This window comes from Accipiter gentilis, chromosome 11, assembly GCF_929443795.1.
Source record: "Accipiter gentilis chromosome 11, bAccGen1.1, whole genome shotgun sequence".
NCBI classification, from domain to species: Eukaryota; Metazoa; Chordata; class Aves; order Accipitriformes; family Accipitridae; genus Astur; species Astur gentilis.
The window spans coordinates 28,064,907-28,087,015 of NC_064890.1; the positions used below are offsets into that span (position 1 = coordinate 28,064,907).

Consider the following 22,109-nt stretch of genomic DNA (forward strand, 5'->3'; position numbering starts at 1 on the left):
GGAAACCAGTAGCATTGCTTAATAGTCTGCTTATTTTACAGTCAAGTGGATTGCCAAGCAACTAAGCTATAACAAGTCCCATATTTAGGGGAAGAAATGTTTGTCTTCTGTCTGTCCCTGCTTGCAAATGGCAAGTGGAGGGCATTTCTAAGCCAGATAATTCAAGTACAGCATGTTCCCCGAGCCCTGAGCCTGTGCTGCTGAGCAGCCGGTGTTAATCGCGGCAACAGTTGACACGTGTGCCTTGCCAGAGTCCAAGTTTATCATCATCATTGTGACTTTCACTCTCTACTGCTCAAAGCAAAACAAAGCGAAACCCCGAAAATCCCTGCAGTTAGTCAGGAATCTGAGATTCCCACATTACTTAACATGACCAGCTCTCTTTAGGATTACATAAATGATGACAAAAAGAGCTTGATTTGGTTGTCTAAGCACGTGCATCCAAAGCTGTTTGAGATGCACAGGGTAGCTGATACACTGGCACAAGGCACACGCAGCATACCCCCAGGGACCAACAGCTGGAGGCCGGGTGAAATACGTCCTAGGGCATCTGAAATGGCTCTAGCTGCCTCTTTTAGGCAACTGATCTGAGCCCCAAACGACCCCTTCACGTCTTGCATTCTTCAGCTGCATCACCCACCAATAAAAATGGGTTAGTATTGCTATTAAAAAGCACCTATATAAAAGTACAAATATATACAGTGTGTACATTTGGGAGCACATCTTAAATCACTCACAAAGACTAAAAATGTAGTATTCCTTCTGAATACAAACAGATATTGAAGACTCTTGCCCAAGAGAATCATTTTGTAAACACAATGCTCAAGCCTGAAGAAAGATGTGGTTAGGGCAAATGACAGAAGATGCTGAAGGATCACACTTCAAGACTCCACGTAGTCAGGTCCCTACCCCAGAGCGTCCTGCTGCTGGAGAATGACAATGCAGCAACAAAAGAAGCCTATAGGTCATATAAGTAAGTGGGGCAAAATGACCCCAGCCTGGGCCTTTGACACCCACAACATTATTTCAAGGGTAAATCTAGCTGGTCAACCTCAGTGCTACTGGCCCACAGGAGAAGATGTAATAATCTGAATGCTTTGATAGACATTTGTTATCTCGTTAGTGGCTTTTCAGGAAGCACCTAACTACCTTTATTCAGAAGATACGTCTTTTTCCCTGGCTCAGCTCTCTGACATTCTGCCTAACGGTAATAGAATAAAACTTAAGGTGCAATGAAAAACTATACTCTAAGTGTACAAGTAGTACCTGAACCTAGACTGATATCACATTAATGCCCAGCTGAAATATTAAGGAATGAAAAAGAATTATTAAAAAGTAATGATTTAAAACAATCAGCCAACTTTGAAACTGCTTCTTTTTGTAATTTGTTGTTTTACCTCAAATACTAGGATCAAATCTATGACAAAACCACTGTTTACCTTCAATCTGAAATGATACCAAGAACCAAAGTAGAATTCAGCAATGGAAACATCCCCTGGATGATCAGCACTAAAATTTGATTGGAATATGACTAAAATGTCTTTGCTTGGGAAATGACTGCATTTAAAGTCGCTGTTTTCAGTTCCAAATTTACTACATTTCATAGCCTTGACTCAGTTCCTCTCTTTATATCCTAACACTAGAGTTGACAACAGAAACCCCCAAACCCACAAGTGGCAGCTAGCCTTTTCCCTGAAGGAGGATGTAAAGTAAAAAGGTAACATACAGCTTCTTTCTTACATAAAAGCTATATGTAATAATATTGTATGCACATGTAAAAAGTTTATTACATACAATAAGAGCACATGCATGTGCTCTTATTCTTTTATCCTGCCACAAACTGCCACAAACACAGCTAGAGAACACAAAAATAGGGGTATAAATAACTACAACACAAAATTCTGCCATCGCTTTAAGCAAGCACTGCTCTGCAAACACGGCAGCTACCTTCCACTCACCACAGGCACTTGCTGCTAAACAACTCTTAAAACTTGCCCAAAGCAGATGGCATTAGTGACTGGAATTGGAAGCAGCATTGCGTTGTGCAGAGATGTATTGGGGTGAAAGTGCTTCAGCTGTGAAGCTGTAGCTGAAGAGTCAAATTCTCTTCCTTACCTGTTAAAGACGACCCTTATCAGTCCACTCAGAGACCAGAAAGTCCCACTGAGCAGAAAACCTAACTACCTAACAGGACTTGATGAAAAGTCTCCTCTCAAAATTAGGTGCTTAAAAAACTAATCCACCAAACAATTTCTGAGAAAATGTCATGAACGGTAACTACACAAACCAGAGCGGCCACAGCAAGGGCTGAAGCCTGAAGACCAGCCAGCTGCGTTTGCAGCAGACAAAATGACTAAGTCTGGTGTCTGAGGTGCACCGTGCATCTCACTGAGCCTGACCAGCTAAACCACACGCAGTACTGGGAGTCAGTCACTAGCAACAAATAAAGAAGCGACAGGTTCAAGATAAAAATACGATAGACTGTTCCAAGCCAAATAACTGAAGGCCATGTCATAGATAACAATAACTATTTTCTCCAGATATCTGTTTGCTTCCCTTCTCCAGAAGGACAGGCTTGTTTTCGTCTTACTTATCCTTCTTACCATTTCAGGGATTCTATCAAAAAAGAGTAAGTCTTTTAGCTTTAGAACAGATTTACATTCACTTTCAAAATACTCAATGCCTATATGTAAATTGAAAATACATATGTATCTTTTGGCTACCTATACTTTGGACACTTTGACTTGTTCATGCCAGAGACCTAGCTAAGCCCTCTCTGTAGCACACCGAGCTCTCTAAACCTGGTCTGCTCACCACAGACTGAGAAATGGCCGTTTTTAGATTTACTGAATTAATTCAGTGCACCTTTTTATGCTCAGGCAACCTATCCGGCATGCTGTACAGGCTGTAACAGAAAGGAGAACATGCGCTTTTTCACAGCTGAGGACAGTAAAGACTAAGCTTCCAGGGAGAACCTGAAACACTGACTGTTGGAAATGATCATACAGCACATGAAACAGTGGCATGTTCGGCAATTTCCTCCACTGTCATCTCTAGAGTTCTGAAAAACAGGGAGGAAAACTGAGGTAGCTTTTCCAGTAAGTTCCCAATACACGTTCTGAAAATATGAGATTTTTCAGAGTAAAGGGAAAACTATCCAGCAGGAAAATCTCTGCGGGGCCATACTGGTGATGCTGAATGGGTGAATAGGCCTATGCTCAGAAGTCCAAGTTCTTAACAAAAGTGCCTGCAGAGCAGCTGGAAGCTGCAGGAGATCTCATCAATAAGCAGAGACTTTCAGTTACTTTCTCTGAACTACAAGATGCTAGATGTAAAGCAAGCAATGGATTGAAAGGGGTCTTACAGTAGATGCAGCTGAAAGGAGGGGAGGCATCACTAAGGAGGGCATAAATGCATGTGCTGTACTCACTTGTTCATTAGAGAAAGAGAAGGGGAAAAAAGATGCAAATTAAATGGAAATGCCTCATTTTCACAGGAGCTGAAAATAACACGGCAGCCCATGGGAAGGCACAGCTGGTACTCAGGCTTATTGCTACCACCAAGGCTGAATGGCTAGCGGGATTAGGAGCAAGCCAGGCTCAAACAAAACAGCATCAGGCAGTTTCTCCTCTCCCCCGCTCCCACCCCACCCCGGTTCTGCTCTTTCCTGCGAACTACACCGTTAACTCACATCCCACTATTAATTCAGCTTCAAACGGCAGGCTGCACTGATCTGTGTACAAGATTACAGCTTGGGCTCCTGCCCGTTTCGTTACAGCACAGATTGCTTCCCGCATTCAAGAGGGAACCATCTGGGAGGAAGAGCAAATGCTCGGCTACTTAATTGGTGCTTTCAGTAAAACAGACTACAGTCGGGATTGACAGACCTAGAGAAAAATCACAAAAGCAGCCACTGGTAAGTGAGGGAAGGAAAAAGGACCCTGCCTCCACTCCAAACTCTGAAAAGATTCAGAAATAAAGTAGGATTTGTGTCAACACCCTCAACCCTGGATCACCTTGGTCGTCACAGCTTAGCCACCCCAGCCCTAGAGACATTGCCCTATTTTCCCACCCACCCAAGCCGCAGCGGGGGACTGGCTCCATGGACATGATGAACTCTTGTTCACTCAGCAGTCAAGGACTGCATGGCGACATTTAGTATGGCAAATTATCTACCATCCACTTTCTCATCTAGAATCGCTTCAACAGCATTTCCAGCATTTTCCACCATTTCCATTTTACATCTTAAGGATATGTCTTGATTTCTTCATGGGAATGGCAGCAGGTCTTCTTTAAGGAAGAAGGGTGGGCAGGATTAAGTGTTCCACCATCAAACCTGTTCACATCTGCCCCTCCTACTGCTTCTCTCATCCTCCCCACTCTCTTACACATATATACTCTGGGTGCCTATTCAGCATACGAGATTTTAGCTCCCACACTTTCCAAATCCTCCACAATTCGAGAATTTACTATTCCAGGATCTTCCATGTTGCAGACTTCCTTCTCTCTTCTAGCTCATCACACCTCCTCAATTTTCTTGTTGCTCAAGAATGAAGACGATCTGACCTTCTCCTTCTGGTTTCCAACTGTTCTTCTCCTTGAATTTATTTCAGTCTCTGCAGATCAGCCATCTAGCCCATACTTGATTTTGCAACAGCTTGCAAAATATATTTTGTGCTCGATACCTCTTTTTGTCAGAATCTCAAAAGTTTTAAAACCAGCTCAAGTTTAGTATTTAGATCTAGAACAGAACATAAAACAGTAGGCTGTTTGGTGTAAAGACTAACTTTCATACCACCTTGGACAATGGCTTAAGTGCTGAACTATTACAGATAACACCCTCATGAATTATAGAAGGCCCTTCTCCCCTCGTGCTCTCAGAGTTGTTCGCGCTCTGCTGCTATGGATCAATAGCCATGTCTCTAGGTCTTCCCACAAGCAAGCATCTCAGGGAAGCATGGCCATATCTATGGGTCAGGCAATTAACACTACCTAGTATCCATTTCCTTGGCATCCCCCAAATATATACCATCAGCTTTGCAGAAACATCACCAAAGGCCCGACTGCACGGCAGCAAGATCAAAGAAAAGAAAGTTATTCATTTGTTATGCTTAGAAACTGTAGTTCATCTTTGGCAGATGTGAACTTCAAACCCTTTATCAAAGGTCATTCATGCTTGTTAAGAAACCTGAGAGCACAGCAAACAAGGTGATATTTCATTCTGAGTTTCTGAAAACTACAAGAAACGTTATGAAAGACATTAAAACCAAAAACAATAAACCATGTTGACATTTTTACATGAGTATTACTTTAAAGTACTTTGACCTGCCTGCACCCACATTTTGACGCAGTATAGTTCATGGACATTCTTATTTCAGCTAAGAAAGTTTATTTCAATTAACCTTAAACCTGCACCTTGTTAACTCAATCCAGTCCTAATTGAGAATCTCTGTAGAGTTTTTTTGTACCATCTTAATTAACCTTGTTAAAAAAAAATATCACATTTTTATTTAAACCTAAGTAAGGACACATACAGACAAACCTTGTAAGAGATCGTGTACTATTTCTGAGAAGAGTAATCACAGAAAAGACTGATCTCATCAATCAGCTTAAGCTCTTAAGAACACAGAACAAAGGTTTTCAACACCTATTTAGGACTAGTCTCTCATTGCTCAAAACCACCGTGACATGCTGTTCCCTAAGAAAAGGTGACCAGCTGCAAATGGCCAATACACAAACTCGATTGCAGTGATTTGTGCCATAAGACAACAGCTGTTGTTGACTTATTTTTGGACATTGGCATCCTGCTGTAGCTGGTGTGAAATCACTTGCACAGAGGCAATCAGATAAAACTTGAGTCCATGAAGGCTGTGTTTTGCCTTGGGCTTATGTACAAACCCCTGGAAAAAGCAACTTTACAAAGAAAAAAGGAAGTTACCTCTACTTTTGCTCATAGCTAGTGCTCCATTGTTCTTGTAAAGAATGAAAGCAAATGAAATGTTGGAAAACAAGGTGATTTTTTAAAATGTTCTAAAATATTTTTTGTCCTATCATGACTATCTCATTCACCAATTATTTTATAGTTTAATGTCTCGGATTGCTCTTCACAAGTTGATTTTGCTTAAATTTCATTCTGACTATATCCACCGATAACTTTTGCTACTATATGACTGGCCGTCCTCATTTTCTTCTTCAAAATTATTTAATCAGACCAGTTCTGTGACTTCAGATGCTGGAAAGCAGAAGCACAGCCCAACAACTATGATTAGTTTAGGATTTAATAGATGTGCATCTTTCCCTTTGAAAAGTATTTCTAGACTGAGCTTCTGAAATAAAGACAGGACTAACAGCCAGATTTTAGCCAATTAAAAAAAAAGCAACAACAAAGCAATCAGTAACCTCCAGCAGCTGATTTTCAGAGACGAAATTCCAGTTTCTGAAAGCCAACTTGGCAGCGTAATCCTCCCTCACCTGTACATAAGGCAGCATACGAGTCAGCTGCAATGCAGGCTTGCCCATGCCACCCACGATATACCTCCATCCTCTTCTGTCAGTACGTCTGCAATGCTTCTGGAGATGAGAGGGTAGTCCAGTCTCCAGATATATGTAAACTTTTGGGCTCCCCACACACAGGAACAATAAAAGTTACTACCTGCCATGGTACTGAACTCCCTGGAGAGAAGCAGTAAGACCACAGCTTCACATCAGCAGTGATATGCTATACAGGCAGACCGCTTCAGGCTCTTCCTTCACTAGGAAACAATTGCTTTAACTTCGGTCAACTGGTCTGTTTTACAATTCTAGCAAAACCGAGGCAGTTATAGTTTTCACTCACAACAGCTATCAAAGTAAAAAAAAAAAATAAAAAAAAAATTAAAAAATATATACACACATACGACATAAATACATAGACCAAAACTGGGAGGGTTTTTTTAACTCCTTCGTCCATAGTTAGATGGTTCAATGACAATAAGACACCTCTTTCTTCCTAGTGTAAACCAAAATTGATTTGGAGCACGTACAAATCAGCGAACTAAAGGAGAATAACTGGAAATGCAGACGCCGCGTATTTAGTGCCAGACTGCAGGCAGCAGCTGCTGCCCGCAGTGCCTCGCTCTACAGTGACGGTGGCTACGCTGACATTCCGGATTAGAGAGTCACATCACTTTGTTCCCTCAGGGAAGCCTCTGTTTTTAACGGGATACTCTTAAGGATGGCAAGTCCAAGCACGAGCCTTTTCTTCTTGTCTTTTTTGCGTCATTCTGTATGCGTATTTGTCTATACTGTATTTTATGGAGGAATTAACGTGCAGCCGCACTAGCAAGATATAAACTAACTAGATGCCAGGCACGTAGTTGACTGAACTCCTGCAGTACAGGGCACTGGTTTTCAATCTACAGCTTCGTTCCCCTCTGACGCGCAGCCAAGACCCGCAGAGGCTCCCAGCCATTAGCATGCACGCAATGCCCCAGAGCGACCGCGCTCACATCTCTCCACCCAGACGGCCGCTGCAGGCTGCGGCGCGCGGTGCCCGCAGCAATGCCGCCTGCTGTGGCGCGGAGGGGCATCCCAGCGCAGCGAGAACCCCGGTCATGACAATGTTTATACCGGTGAAGGTAACTCTAGAAAAGGTCCCGTGCAAAGGCCTCTGAATGCCCGTTCCATGTGGGACCCCCCTCTGCTGTGACAGACCACCAGCCCTTTATCCCAAGTAGGCAACTTCCATCTCTTGGTCACCGTAAGCTGTTGTATCCCCACGGGCTGGGGCAACACCCAGCAGTCCCACTATAGTGTGGCAACTGTAAATGATACTAAAGATGATGTAGCAGGGCTTGTTTAACACCCTTGAGAAATCCTTCACCCGGCTGCCATCTCCTTGTGCTACCGCAACGTTCCAGCTGAAGCCTCAGAAGGACATCACCAGCTGGTCAGCAGTCGCAGAGGAATCTGCCACAGAGCCGCTCTTCTGTCCTGTGACAGAGGACACCGCGTCCTCCCGTTCGATGGTCGTGCGCTAGGCCTCTCACACTTGGGTGGTTTCTTGGAGGAACGTCCACTCTTGAGCTTACAGCTCAGACCTTGCTGCTTTTTATCTGGCTGCTCGTTTCCGCCATTCGGAGCTTTTCTCCATCCATTTGCACAGGCAGCCTGATTATCACCCTCTTCGCTCTGTACATAATAATAACAGCTTATCTGGAGTTATCGCCGTGGACCACGCAAGCAGCAGAGGACACACAGAATAGCCAGGCTGATACACGTTGCTGAGTTACAGAACACTTTCTCCGGCTTACTTAACCCTCTAGCAGACCTTTGCCTCCACTCTCTGGCTATAAAATTTCCAGGGCTTTTTAGTTGGGACTGTTTTGAGCCCATGTCCTTGTGGACGACAAAGCACAGCACAGGATCTTCACACACAACTTGATACGTTTCCTCACCAGCTAATTCAACATTTCTGATCTACTGTATTCTCTTCGATAAACTAAATCAAAGTTTGAGAGTGTTTCGCAGCAGATGGATGGTTTGAGTGACTGGTTATCACCTCTATGCAAATACACTGGCAGAATTTACTGCCACTGTGACAGTCCTAGATACCTTACTAATGGCAGTAATGAATGCAGCTGACAGGAAAAAAGGTTACCGGTGCTAATATTTTCCACATTCAGCTTTTTTCCTGAATGTTAAATACACCTTTTTAGCATCTTTCAGTATTGCCAATTGTGATGCTTTTCTTTTCCTTTTTTTTTTTTTTTTTTAATATATGACCAGCAGTATTTTGCTTGTGCTAAGTCAGTTCAGAGTCAGTGTGATTCATGTTAAGTATCAATAAGCCAGCAATTTGTGCAGTTCAGGTGCTGCCTGAGCTGCTATCTTCTTACAGCAGGTTTTCCTTTTCTTGTAGGAGAGATCTTACAAGCTGCCATTTTCTGAGCTCCATGGAGCTGTAATATATGGCCTTCCCCTCAGAATTTCTTTTCTAATGGTGTCCTCATCCTGCGATCCCTTACTACTTTTAAAAAATGCAGCAAACACATGAAGTGAAAAATATCTGATCTCCTTTTTCTTCTCCCATCCAAGAACTTTTAAAATATGTAACTGAGTACATTTTCCTTTTGCTGCACTTGCACAATCACAATTCGTCAACATCAAGATCATATCCTCTTAAAACTCCTTGATGCACCATAAGACCGGTACTTCCACACTCAGGCAAGTACAGCAGGAAGTCCAAATACACAACAGCTTTCCAAGACTCAATCCTAGCGGTAAAATGTAAGTTGGCATTTGCTGGAGTGATGACATACATGAAATCATATCATCACTGCAGATTGCAAAATCCCTGGGCTAATGAGTGGCACGTTAAACATGAGAGGCCAAGGGAGATGGGTAATCTTTCCACTGGCATCTTCAAAATCTCCTCACGGCTTCCTAGGCTACAGACCTTTTGAGCACAAGGCATGTTCTCCCAGAGCTCATTCCCACCACTCTCTCATCCTTCTTCCCTGTTCAGTCAAACCTTTGCAATAGCTATGTAAGGGCTACACAAACATGGAAAGTCCCTACTAGAGCTATATATTTTCTCTGAAAAGCTCACCAACTTTGTACCGTTTTCACCTTAGGCTCCTGCTTTAGGCTGAAACGCTACCTCGCGTGCTTTGAGGGTCACCTCAGCATCCTTTGTTTCACTGCACGGAGGAAAGATCTTCCCAGCCACTGGATTTCTCAGAAGAGGTCAAACATATCAGACTTCAATTTCGTATAGCTGCCTTGTAGTTTCACCAGAATTTCCCTTCTACTTCCCACGTAATGATCAAAACACTTAATAAACCGTTTCCAAATGAATTCCATAGAGAGCCCTACAACTCCTACAATACTTTCCATCTAATGCTGGGAAGCAATGGCACAATGCTTGGTCTACGTAGAATATGGGTTCACTTGCACTCCCGGTTTCTGAGCATCTGAACTCGATCTCTCAGCATAAGCTTTACCTTGATCAAACACAGCAAAGCCAGCCAATTTTCCACAGAGCTACACCCGATTCTGGCTAGCAAGGGTTTTTCTCTGCAGTTGTACAGCTTATTTCCCTAACATAGAGCCTCAGCATCCTATCCTTTACAATAGGGAACATAATGGCATTTCTAAGATTCTGTAATCTCTCATTATAGATAGTGACCTTCACATGAAAGGGTCCAAATGGTGATGTTACATCAGTATTTTCAACAAACAGGAAAGATACCCATTAATCTTGAAACCTGGAATACTCTGTCTCCCTGAATCCCACATGCTCTTTTTGTAGCACTTTACAGACTTTTTCGGGTTGCTTAAGGGATCAAGCAGGGTATTCTAGCCAAGATGAAAAGAGATGACTTAGATTGTTCTGTGAGTAAGTTTTTTTGCTTGGCATACCCATTCATTACCCCCAAATTACATGAAAACTCTACTGCTCCTACCCCAGCTCAAATAACATGACACAGTCCTCACTGCATGTACTGCACTTCCTATCTGGGTCACAGAGCCCAAAGGGACTCTAATAATCTTTCAGTTGTCCTTGGCCATAAAAATTTATCCCTATTCCTCATCCTGTAAATTAAACTGGTCAAAGTTGAAGCTTGTTTTGATCTCATACCATTTTGCTCAAACTTAGAGATTAGTCCTGCTTTGCGGGAGGAGCTGGTCCCTTCAACCTAACTTATTCTATGATTTTTTGTCTTAAATCTGAAAGATTGTCTGTCACCTTTGACCAATCACAGACCCCTCCACTAATTATAGCTTATGCTTTTTGCTATGGCAAGGACCAACCAATTCAACAATCTGAAAAAAAAAGGTTACCCTATTCACCGCACGCACCTTGAGATTTCTTCCCCATTCAAGAAGCTCCTGTGTGGACACAGCTACACGGCAGACTAGCACTGTATCCAGTAACTTCACATCAGATCCTTGCGACCGCTAAACCAATGAGACGGGAAAGGTAATCCAGGGCTGCAAGAGCCAGATCATCTAACACTGTCGAATGCGTGAGTCATCTCTCCATTCACTTTTTCTTTGTGGAGGAAGAAAGGGCAAGGTGCACTTACAACTTTCCCAACGGCTGCCTGCTTGCAAACAGCTCAACATAGCGAATTCCAGCTGCCGTTGGTGCTGTCTGAGAAGGAGGGCTGAGCTTCAAGCCCCTGTCCTCCTGAGCGCACATACAGTCAAGCCCTTGGAGACATCACCCCAGGCATCCAACAAAGTAATACAGCCAAAGGAGTTTACCGAACCTGCAGAACCCTCTCTTATCTCATGTTTGTATTTTTAAAAAATGCATTTATTTAAAAAATAACAATAATAGCACTCAGTAAATCCTCAAAATCTACTGTGAAGTAGGAGGCGAGACTACATTTTCCCTCCAAATATCTTGGAGGTTTCACTGCTGAATTTCTCAAGGTTATTACAGCTCCTGCAACCTCAATCCCTTTCATCATCCAGGTTTACTCTGGCATTTGACGCTGGTGTAGCCAAGCCTCTCTTTGACCTGGTTCCGCAATTTGTTCAACAATCCTGACTCTATGGGGAACAGCGGGAACCTCAGCAGCCAGATATATTGGTTTAAAGTTACAGCTTCTGGTACGTTCCTGTAACCTCTCTTTGACGTACAGTTGCCCGAGAAACCTGCTTAACGTCATTATGAACCCGTGGCTGTTATCTGATGCCAGGTACCTGTACTTACTGTTATTACTGGTCTTGGCAACCCGGGACGGCAGCGGGCTATTTGTGCCCACAAAAGGAGCATTTTGGTCATCTGCTGGTTCAGTGGAGCCCACTCTTGCCAAGGCTGCCGTCCCACCAGAGTTTCAACAGCGGTGTCCCACCCTCCCTTGTGCCTCTGCTCATTTAATCACCCCATGAACCAGCCTGGGGAGCCGACCTGCTCCACACTGCCTGCCTGCAGACGGGGTCAGGTTTTGGCTGGCTCTCCCACAGGTGGGGGTGAGTACCGGTGCTGGGGAAAGGAGGAGGCAGGCACACCGGCCCAGGACAGCAGCACCCACGCCAACGGGATTGTCCTTGCTCTTCATATCTGATGCTAAGATCTCTCATTTCTCCACTGCTGGCTGCTGCTGTTTTGCAGGGCTTTATGAGACTACTTTTCTGATGCCATAAAATCAATTATCTTGGTGCAACCTTTCCCATTTATCACATTGTGGCTGGAAGAGTGTTTGACCAAAAAAACGCCCAGGAACAAAAGCACTTTCTGAACAGACAGAGCAGGAGACAGTACGGCGAGCCTGGGACAAGCACAGCAGCTTTCCCTGGCACATGTAAGTGGGCAAGCTCTCCCCTTCTCCGCAGCACTCCCCAGCCTCCCCGTGGAGAGCAGCCTTCCAGCATTAGCCTCGTGACGGAGGAAAGCTCCGCTTGCCCTTTGGTTTTGCATTTCTCCTGCCCTTTGGTCAGCTCTCCTTTGGTCCAGAGTCTCTCCGCTTTCCAGAGCGCAGCTGCTGATCTACCAGACAGGGACCACCATGAGCATCTCCCCGAGTGGCCTGGGCTGGAAGAGCAGCGCCCAGACGACCTCCCATATCACCCTCACAGTTTAGCGTTGCCGCTAGGTTAAAAATACCCTGGGATGAACAAATGCAGCGGTACTGAGAACATCCCCTCGGACTTTCACAGCACGCATCTAGGTCCTTTCAACAGCGCTGGGGTGAGCGGCGTACGCGTGTGTGTGCGATTCCTTCCTCGCAGCTTCCTACTGAGTTACTCCGTCTGGGGCATCTGAAGCACGCATGGTGCACATTCTCAGACACACATGACATGGCTCTCCCAGTGCCACTTTGCTCGTTTCACAGGCTCTGAATCGCACCCTGCCCCATTTCTTCCCACCACGCAGATTTGGTGGTGCCGCGTCGCCCTGACCTCCCTCAATGCTTTATCAAACCAAATTTTCTTTAGCCCTTACACAACGTGAAACGATTTACAGCGAGCAGACAAATCTGTCAGGTCAGCCGGAGAGGTGGCATGGGACGGAGAGCTGCCCCCCCCATGCATACAGCCCCCCGACAGCGCGACTGCAAGTGGATCAGCACAAAAGCACCGAAGACGAAGGGTCTCCGGCGCAGCCGTTTCCCGTGGGGGTTATAAAGAGGACAGACACGTGACCGATGGAAAATACTGAGCATGACCATACGGCAACTACCCGGCCACAGCGCAACCCTTCCCACGGACACTTCACGGGGTTTTTGCTTTACATACTCTTTCCTCGCTCATCACGCACCGGAGCGTTAGCAGCTGTTTGTGCATCGCCTGCTGCCTCATCCCCCTCCGCAGGCCGGCGTCGCCTGCTGTTTGTCCTTCCCTGCATCCAGGAGGCGATAAGCAGATGCCTGTGTTTCTACAATGGCCCTCAGACTATCTTTTATTGCCCTTCTGACTGCTGTTAAAAGCAAAACGAAAAACCGAGATCGCTGAATGAGAGTTGATTTGACATTTAAAATATTTTGAAACTGAGTGACAGAATAAAGGTTCTAAACCAGGATTTGCTTCTGACCATTTTTCTTGGGTTTTTAATCAGAGAAAAGAGAAATGCAAGCCTAAATACTAAGTGTAAACAGCAGGATTAAAAAAAACCCGTAATCTGCTCATTGCATGCTTTTTGGACAGCAGCAGAAATGGCTCCTGTCATGTTTTCAGCGACTAGATGATGCTGAATCTTACTAATTTTTTAATGTTATTTATTTTACGTTTTAGCCGGACAGAAATATTAACAATTAGTCGCACCGTTGGCATTTGACAGCTTGAAAATAGGAAGAAGACAGGAGGAGGGGAAAGCCCCAAACCCCCTAGCTGTGGCTGCGTTTTGATTAAATGAATTTCGATCCAATTTTCTTTCTTTGAAAGCAAACCCGCCATTCCTCCAGCAGCGGTGCGGGCAGGGCTGGTTACGCAAGGGCTGCCCTGTGCGGGCAGGCGTGCGGGGGGCATCGCCGGTGACCCCGCTCTCCTCCCGTGGGTCAGTCCAACCCCGAGAGGAATTCCAGGGTCCCAAGCGGCCCCTCGGGGTACGAGGTCCAGGCCTGAGCAGAGGCTGCGGGGAGGGAATCTGAACAAAGGCGAGGCCATCACGCTGCCTTCATCCTCGTCTGGCCAGGGAGTGCAGGCAGGGACTGGCCACAGTCTCTGCGTGGATGGATGGCAACTAGCCATGTTGCGTTTAGCCCCTTTTTTAAAGGCGAATAATGCCGCTAGACCCTGCTGGGAAACAGGTAGTGGCTGCTAGGGAAGCTCCCGTCGCCCTTTTCTAAATTGGGGGGACCACGGAAACAAAAGCAGCCACAGCTGCTGGTGGTACAAGCCGGTGACTTTAGCCAAAAAGCCCCATGTGACAAGCAAGCCATTTATCAGTGCACCTCATAAAACAAGGGAGGCCCACGAAAATGAAGGAGGCTGAATAATTTGACTTCCCGCGTATGCAGTGCGTGCTTTCTGCAAGAGGGCAGGTACGCCACCGACGTTACCCGAAAGCGCGTTAACGTGCGTTTTCGCAGAGGCAGACCCCGCAGACACACGGGCTGGGGCCGACAGAGCCGGCAGCCTGTAAACAGATGCAGCTACAACATTTGGCATCTCTGCTCACGCTCCGCTGACCCAGAGCTGCAAACGTGTTTACAACCGTGCATGAAAAATGGGTCCCCAAACAAAAGAAATCTAAAGGCAAATGTTGTTTTTGTGCTGCCTGACCTTGGCCAGGTGTCAGTGGCAGAGGAGGGGGGGAGCTGCCAGAGCCAGGCAGCAGGACCCATTAACCCTTTGGGAGCATGAGGGTTTGACAGCCAGGAGGACGTGATTACGAGGTATCCCGACGCTCTTCCCACTTCCCAGGAAGAGCCGAGCCGCTGAACGGGTCCCAGCCTGACGGCACAGAGACATTACACCATGCTGCACATTATAACGCTCTAGAAGAGCCACCGCTTCATATTCAAATGAGACACGTTTTCAGCACGCAGCACTATTTGTGCACAAAATACAGTGTAAACCGACTGTTTTCTGTTTTTCAGTCACCCGGTAATCACTGGATCAGACTGGTCTCCACACAGCCGCACTGTCACCGGCAACATTATTTATACATAAAGCCCCAGCCTTCCTCTGCGGCCAGATTTGCCAGGCAGGTAATTACTGTTCCCGTTGAAGCAAAACTGGCTTGCATTCAACGCCATGCGTCTGCACTGCTATTATACAGCAGACTGCCTCAGTTAAGATTTTCCAGCACAAAGACTAGGAAGAAACAAATAAATGATCCTATTATTTTGCATTTTTCACCTCATATTTAGAATTCCACCTAATTTAATTTTGGATTCTCCAGTTACAGGAGGGATCCCACGCAAGCCTCCTTTTTGCCAGGAACAAAAATGAAGCAAATGAGACAGACAGTCTTTTCCTGCTGATTAAATCACTCTCCCCCAGCTCTCGACCCTCTAATGCTGCAGCATTCCCAGTCCCCAAACATATCATCCCAGTAGCGCATTCATTAGAGCGTTTGCAACTCCCGACCATTGACAGAAGCGATCTTATCAATTAACACGTTCAAGCGAAACTGCCTTTTTCTCCCCATCTTTCCGTGGCCCGAATTCAGCAGCGCTGACAGCCCTAGGCTGCCTTGCTGCCGGCATCGAGGATGCACCCGCGGTTAGGAGGTAGATGCTTCCCCTCCGGCATCTTTCATCCCTCCGTAAACAGGCGAGGACCGCAGCTTTTAGCCAACGACCTACAGCAAAGGGAATGCAAGTGCGGTGGGTACGGCGAGGCGAAAACAAGCCCCATCCTCAACAGAAAAAGGGTGGAAGCGGGATGCATTTACTTACATGAAGATTCAGTGCCAAACATGGCTGGCCCCAGATGCCGCTATTTTAAAAAGGAAAGAAGAAAAAAGAGTGGAAGGCAGAGGGAGTGTATGAGAGTAGGGATGAGACTGCTACGCAGCAGGGGTCATGAAGCCAGACAATGCAGTCCAGGCTATCCAAGCGGCCAGATTCTTCTCTCTCCTCCTCTCCCCTCCTTTGCTCCACACCGCAGACAGCTTTTCCTCCCAACCGCAGCAAAGGTCCTTCGTCAGGAAGCAAAAAGCAGGAGCGTCTGTCTTAAATCCAAGAGATAAGGGCCGGCCAGCGTCCTTTTCGTGATACCGGCAGGCATAAATAGGTAGCAGCCACCAGATACTGCAATCCCCAGCCCCTGCTCTCCGTAAGACAATAGCAGAGCTTATGCATACACTGGATGACGTCAGGACACTGCAAAGACTGACTGCTGCTAACCCAGAGGCTCGGAGGGGGCTTGAACGGAGCAGAGCAATTCAAATGGGAATTCCTTTGTCACAAAAAGCAGAAGACAAAGAACCAGACATAGATTTCCCTCCGTGATGCTAAAGCCCCCCCGACCCGGGGCTGTAACGCTAGCAGGGAAATATCTGCTTTGAATTCACACTCCTTTTCTCAGCTGCACGAGATGCAAAGTGTTCCTGTGCAAACAGAATAAATTTCGAGGACAAGCGTCCTAGTAAATGCCACTTAGGGCATTTTCAATAAAGGATAACCATGAATTTCTATCAGTAACTCTCGTCATTATGTTTCCTTCGAAGAAAAATTAAAATCCTGGGCCAATCTACACTTCAGACCTAATTTTCACATCAAAGTGCTAGTCAACTCCCTCGTTTACTTAAACCTATTGTCAGAATACACTGTAACAATGCTCTAACCATAATAAATAAGTCACACATCTAAATAGAAAGAAAAACCCCAAACCACACTGATCTCAGGGATAAAAAGGCACCCTAGCAACCAAGGAAATATTTTCCTTATTTCTTCTTTATTCTTCTAAACCATCTAGATCTAGCGTTTCCGAGCCTCCGCGAGTGCATTTTTGAGTGCTTTGAGATTATTTTTTCTGATGCCGAGTAATTTAAAAATGTTCAAATGTAGAAACAAAGCCCTAAGCGGGCTCCGTCCGATCCTCCCACAGACACAAGGAATTTGCCTGTCTTGTGCTGCTGTAAGAGCAGCCAAGCAGTAAGCCGATGGTCAGAAGCTCCCAAACATTGGGGGCCATCCATAGGAATGGCTGTCCAGCGGGGGCAAAACCGAGAGCATTTCTGACAAGTCTCGCTGAACGAGTATAGGCAGTTCCCAAGATGGCAAAGACTGAAAAGTGCTGCTGGTGGATGAGGAGAAAGGAGACAGACGCAAGTCCATTAAGTGAAGTACTTAAAGAACAACACCGACCCCCATTTCTGAGCTTTTGTGGGTTAACCGTTCCCAAACACTTCTGCTGCTCCGTGTGTTCAGGAGGTTTGTGCTGTTTGCAGAATACGCAATGCCACCATGAGCAGCAGCCTGGAAAAATGAGTAGCACTGGCTGGCAGGACCCGCCACCCGAGGATCTCAATGTGCTTAAGTCATTAGGGAACCGAGCAGGCGCTGGCTGGGGCCACCGCTGCCCCCAAGAGCAGGCTGGAAAGCAACACGTGGGTCAGAGCCACGGTGGTCCATTGCCACACCAACCCCTTTGCTCCTGGGGATAGGGATCACGGCCCCAAGCTCACACCATGTGCATGCCCACCAACATCTGTACGGACCCTCAACAACCCTGGCCCAGGAGTGCCATGAGGCAGGAGAGAGATCTAGAGGCTGTAGAGAGCCCGATCTCCTTGTCCTTCCCGTCCTGGTGGGGGGCACCTGCGAGGCACACCGAGCTCCTCTCCTGGTCACCTCTGCTGGAGCAAAACACTCTTGAGCTCTTTCCCTGCCTTCCATCCCGCACGTTGAACGGTCTCTTTGTATTCTGCACACACCATGAGAATACTTAGGACCACCAGCCTTTTGGAAGCACTTATCTGCATTTCGTCTCTGGAACTAAGCCCCGGGAGAGGCCATACCCTGGGGTGAAACATCTCACAACACACTCTCCAACAGGCAAATTTTATTCTGTCCATCAGCAGGCAGGACACTGCTGCACGGTGACTCGAATCAACCCTTAGGCAATGACTAACCAGATGTCCTCAAATCTGTACTTAAGCACCTGAATTAACGGCCTGGCTGTTCAATCGTAATGAATATTTGCAGTCACGTGCATGCATGCTCAGCACCAGGAAGACATGTCCAAATCGGTTTTGACCATAATGCTATAATGACAATGGCACAAATCCTCTGACAAGGACCGTAGCTTTGCTGCTCCCAGAACTGAACTAGTTATTTTGACTATTTGGAGCCGGTAACACCTCCTTCAGTCAAAACAGCTTGACAAGAAGCTGCGGTGCATGGAGCAAAGCAGGTATTGTGGCATGGCTTTCCAGCAACCGAAGCAAGTTCACAAAAGAAACATGTCTATTCTGTACCAGTAGGTCTCCCAGCATCTTTAAACAGAAATCTCTGGAACTAAAACCCTAGTGCACTTGTGCAATGGCTGAAGAGTAAGTTTTGCTCTGATGAGCAGATCTGAACTTCCCACAGCATTGTTTCGAAGGAAGATGCAAAACCTCAGGGCTTTCCAATGACATCCTTGAAGGTCTCACGGAGCCCAGGCCCGCTGCCAAGTTCTCCCTACGCTGACGCACATAGGCAGTCGAAAAGCCTAAACAACCCATGCAGTATCTGTGGAAGGATTTCATAATAATCTATTTTGTTAGCGTTAGGCTTGCCAGGTCAGTGCTTTGCCTTGTGGGGAAGGTGACTCTTGACAGGCCACTGAAAGACTTTCTCTGAAATTCTTTCAAGTCTACAAAAAACACTTTGTAAAATGACTCAGAGAAAGTGTTAAAACCTGCTTCTGATCGACTGCTCTTGTAAGACCATAACCTTTTAGTTTGCTAGCTGGCTACCAGAATTACAAATTTCTGTCTCCTACCCTGAGTTTTGCTGTTGGTTTATTCTGCAAAGAAGGGTCAACAAATTGAATCTCTTCCTATGAGAAAGTTTCTCTCTCTTATACATATATCTCTCTTATAATGTGAATTAGTGTACAGAGAACAACAAATGAAATCTCCTGCAAGTGTTAGCATTGCTGTGATTTGCTTACAATGTGCACAAGACATTGTTCAAATGTTAGATTCATTTACAGTGTAGCTTCCATACATTTCTCCACAAATTGCCATCAAATACTTAAAGCAGCAAATATATATGCTATTCAAAGCTCTCTCCTATACATTCGTATTTTCCAGAGAAAGGGATGTGCTCCCCAACCATTGCCACTCTTGGAGCAAATATTTTTTATTCCTCACTTTATCACTGCAGAAAAAGAATATACATATTTTACTTTGTTTTGTAAGGACATGAGTGTCTAAACCCTAAAGCATAGTTTGAGTTTTAATAAAGAAGCTGGGTAATGAAATATTAAATTTTTATATAGATGTAAAATTCTGCTTTAGAGTAATTTCTCTCAAGCAAAACAGTGCAAGCAGGAAATTTGAGCTACCAACAGAGGTAGATTTGTACACATGCCTTATGCTGATTCACTTAACCAGAAATCTTTATATTCTCTTGTCACTAGAGAAACATTTCATTTTGAGGTTAACCTCCTTTTCCACAGGAGAAACTCTGGGAATGGGAAACAAATCCATCCCACCTGTGAGGTTCTCCTGTCCTACCACCTTGAGCAGCTCACCTCAACAGGGGAGGTCTCATCTGCCTCCCCCCAGGACAAGGGAAGGGGTCCCACACCTTCGGGTGTCCAGAGGGAAACTAGAGGATAATCTCAGTCATCCTCAAAGATGGGTAAGGATTTTTATTACATTAGTTAAACTTGACTGTACTTTCCAAGTCCCCTGTTATACAGGGTTTTTAATGTCCGAAATGGAAAGTTTTTCAAGACATTAAAAAATTTAATGCATTTAAGGTGCTATTGGAAATCTCTGAGCAACTGCGCTGTTAGTCCACACTATTCAGCAACCCCCAAAAGGAATTTATTTTGCCTCTAGGAACATTAGTTAGCTCCCTTCTAAAAACCCAGCGAGACCCCCAGTCATCCACACCATGATGATCACCAGCTTCTAGAGGTTTTGTCGGCTCTGGCAACAGCTGCCACACCAATTCTTGATTGACAAAACACCAAAATACTGCAAGGTGTTTTTTCAGGCTCTAGAGAAAAATGAAGCCAAATAGCATCATCTGTCACTGAGCTACAGCTCCTTGGCTTTACACTTTCTCTGGCCTTGTTCTGCTCAGCTTTGCAGACCCTTAATTAACTTTAGACATCTCTGGTGAAAAAAGTTGACATCATGACTATACCAGGGAGAATGTACCGTGGCGGTACAACTTCAGCTTCTCATCTCACAGCCAAACCTCCCAAGCAACCAAACCGAACCCAAGGACCTCAAGTCCCCGACACAGAGGTGTGAACGATCACCCATCTGCGGGGCGTTTTTCCCACCCCTCCCTCACCACCCCGAAGCCAGTGTCTCAGAGATGGCACCTTTGGAGTGGTGGCCGGCAGGGAGGACAGCCCTGACAAGCGCTTCCCGGCAGGAAAGCAGGCAGCGGGGCAGGGGTCCCGTGGGGTCCGCTGCCTTGGATTACAGAGCATTCAGAGCCAAGGAGAGCCAATAAAGGCACGTTCCACTGGAAGGACACGTCTGAAGCACTTCTGGAGAAGAGCAGCCCAGGGAGCGAGGCAGGCGGCAGAGCCAGGACCACGCCAGGCAGCCCAGACACAGGGGCAAGGGGACCAGCTAGCCAGACGGTGGAAAATATCCCTGAACATCTGAGCTGTCTGGAAGTCCTCAGTGTTCTCCTCATAGCCTGCTCTTATCACCTTTTGTTCGAGGTTTTCCACCCGCATTCCCTCTTTGCGACTCGCTGTTCCCTCAGTTGCACTGGCACAGAAAGGAAGAAGACTGCTGGCAGAAAAAGAGTCAAGGTCTTCGTCCTGTTCAACATGGAAAAAGGATTTTATACCAGACTGATTTATGGACTGCAGGAATGTTTTTTTTTCCTTTTATTATTATTTGATCTTGTGCTGATTTTTTAAATATTTCTGTGTAGTCCATATTGCATTTATGCACCCCCATTTCATGTAAAAATTCTTTCTCTGCAGCATTTTTAGTCAATTAATGCCTAGAACAACGAAATTTTTTGAGTAAACATACACATGCGTGCACACACAAATAACAAGACAGACTGAAGAACAAGTTCTTGATTTTGCCACCGAAAAATCTTTTTCTGTCTATGTTGGTCCTTATCTGAGAGATGAACTTCAAAAGACAGACTGCTTTTTTAAAAAAAAGAGATACAATGAGCCATAATAGCCAATTATTATGTTATTGCAATGCCTTTCAACTTCAATTTTAACAAAGATCTTAGCTTCAGCACTGCTCTGTAGATGATTACTGCAAGCCATTCACTACGGGCAGCGAGAGGCAGCTCCGAGGAGATGCTCAGCAATTAACAGAGGAAGTTCTGTGCATTCTGCCTCTCCCAGGCCACCCATCTGAGGCACATCTAGTGGACATGAAGCTCCAGCAGTTATGAAATGGTAGAGTATTACACACAGAAAGCTGTATGTAAAGAATATTGCGTACAAGAAAATAAGAAAGGATTAGCCCAGCTTAAGCACTTAATTCTAGGATACGGCTGAGATTTTGTGGATGCTAGGCAGGTGTCTAGCTCTCTTCAGAGGGGTGGGTGTTTGCTCCTCGTTAGCCTCCTGATCTTCAAGAAACTCCAGATCTTGGGCTCCTGTCTCCTCATAGGAACCAAGAATTTCCGTACGCGACAGAGCCTTGAGATACTAAGCAATACGGCATCTATTTCTCCCCTGGTAGAAGCCCCTGGACTCTACGTGAATACCTGGAAGCAACAGAGTGGAAAGGTATTCCCATTCCCTACAACAGAGGATACAGAATAAATCCTCCATTTTCAACACCACTTCCCCTCCAATATTCAGTGTGAGACTGGAAAATAATGCAATATTGTTTTATAAGTGGCAGAGTATAGCTCACCTTCTGTATAGTACTGTCAAAAGATGATGATTCCCCTCTTTTTTATTTTGGTTTTGTCAGTTTGGTTTTCAGTTCAGTTGGTTTAATTTTAAACATAAAACTGTTTATCTACCAATATCTAGGACAGTTACCAATACAGTGTGACAATCTA

General features: G+C 45.5%; 1 protein-coding gene across 7 annotated transcripts in view; it reads right to left on the bottom strand.

The window, feature by feature from the left end:
• ST7 (suppression of tumorigenicity 7) overlaps window positions 1-22,109 on the bottom strand; it is a 154,637-nt gene that overhangs the window by 95,562 nt on the left and 36,966 nt on the right. Inside the window, exon 1 of one of the 7 annotated variants that reach the window (XM_049813828.1) lies at window positions 15,837-16,333. The exons of the other annotated variants lie outside the window; for them this stretch is intronic. Within the exon in view, the coding sequence (XP_049669785.1) occupies window positions 15,837-15,858 (22 nt within the window). The 5' untranslated portion in view covers window positions 15,859-16,333. Of the gene's footprint in view, window positions 1-15,836; window positions 16,334-22,109 lie in introns of those variants that run through there. 7 annotated transcript variants of the gene reach the window in all.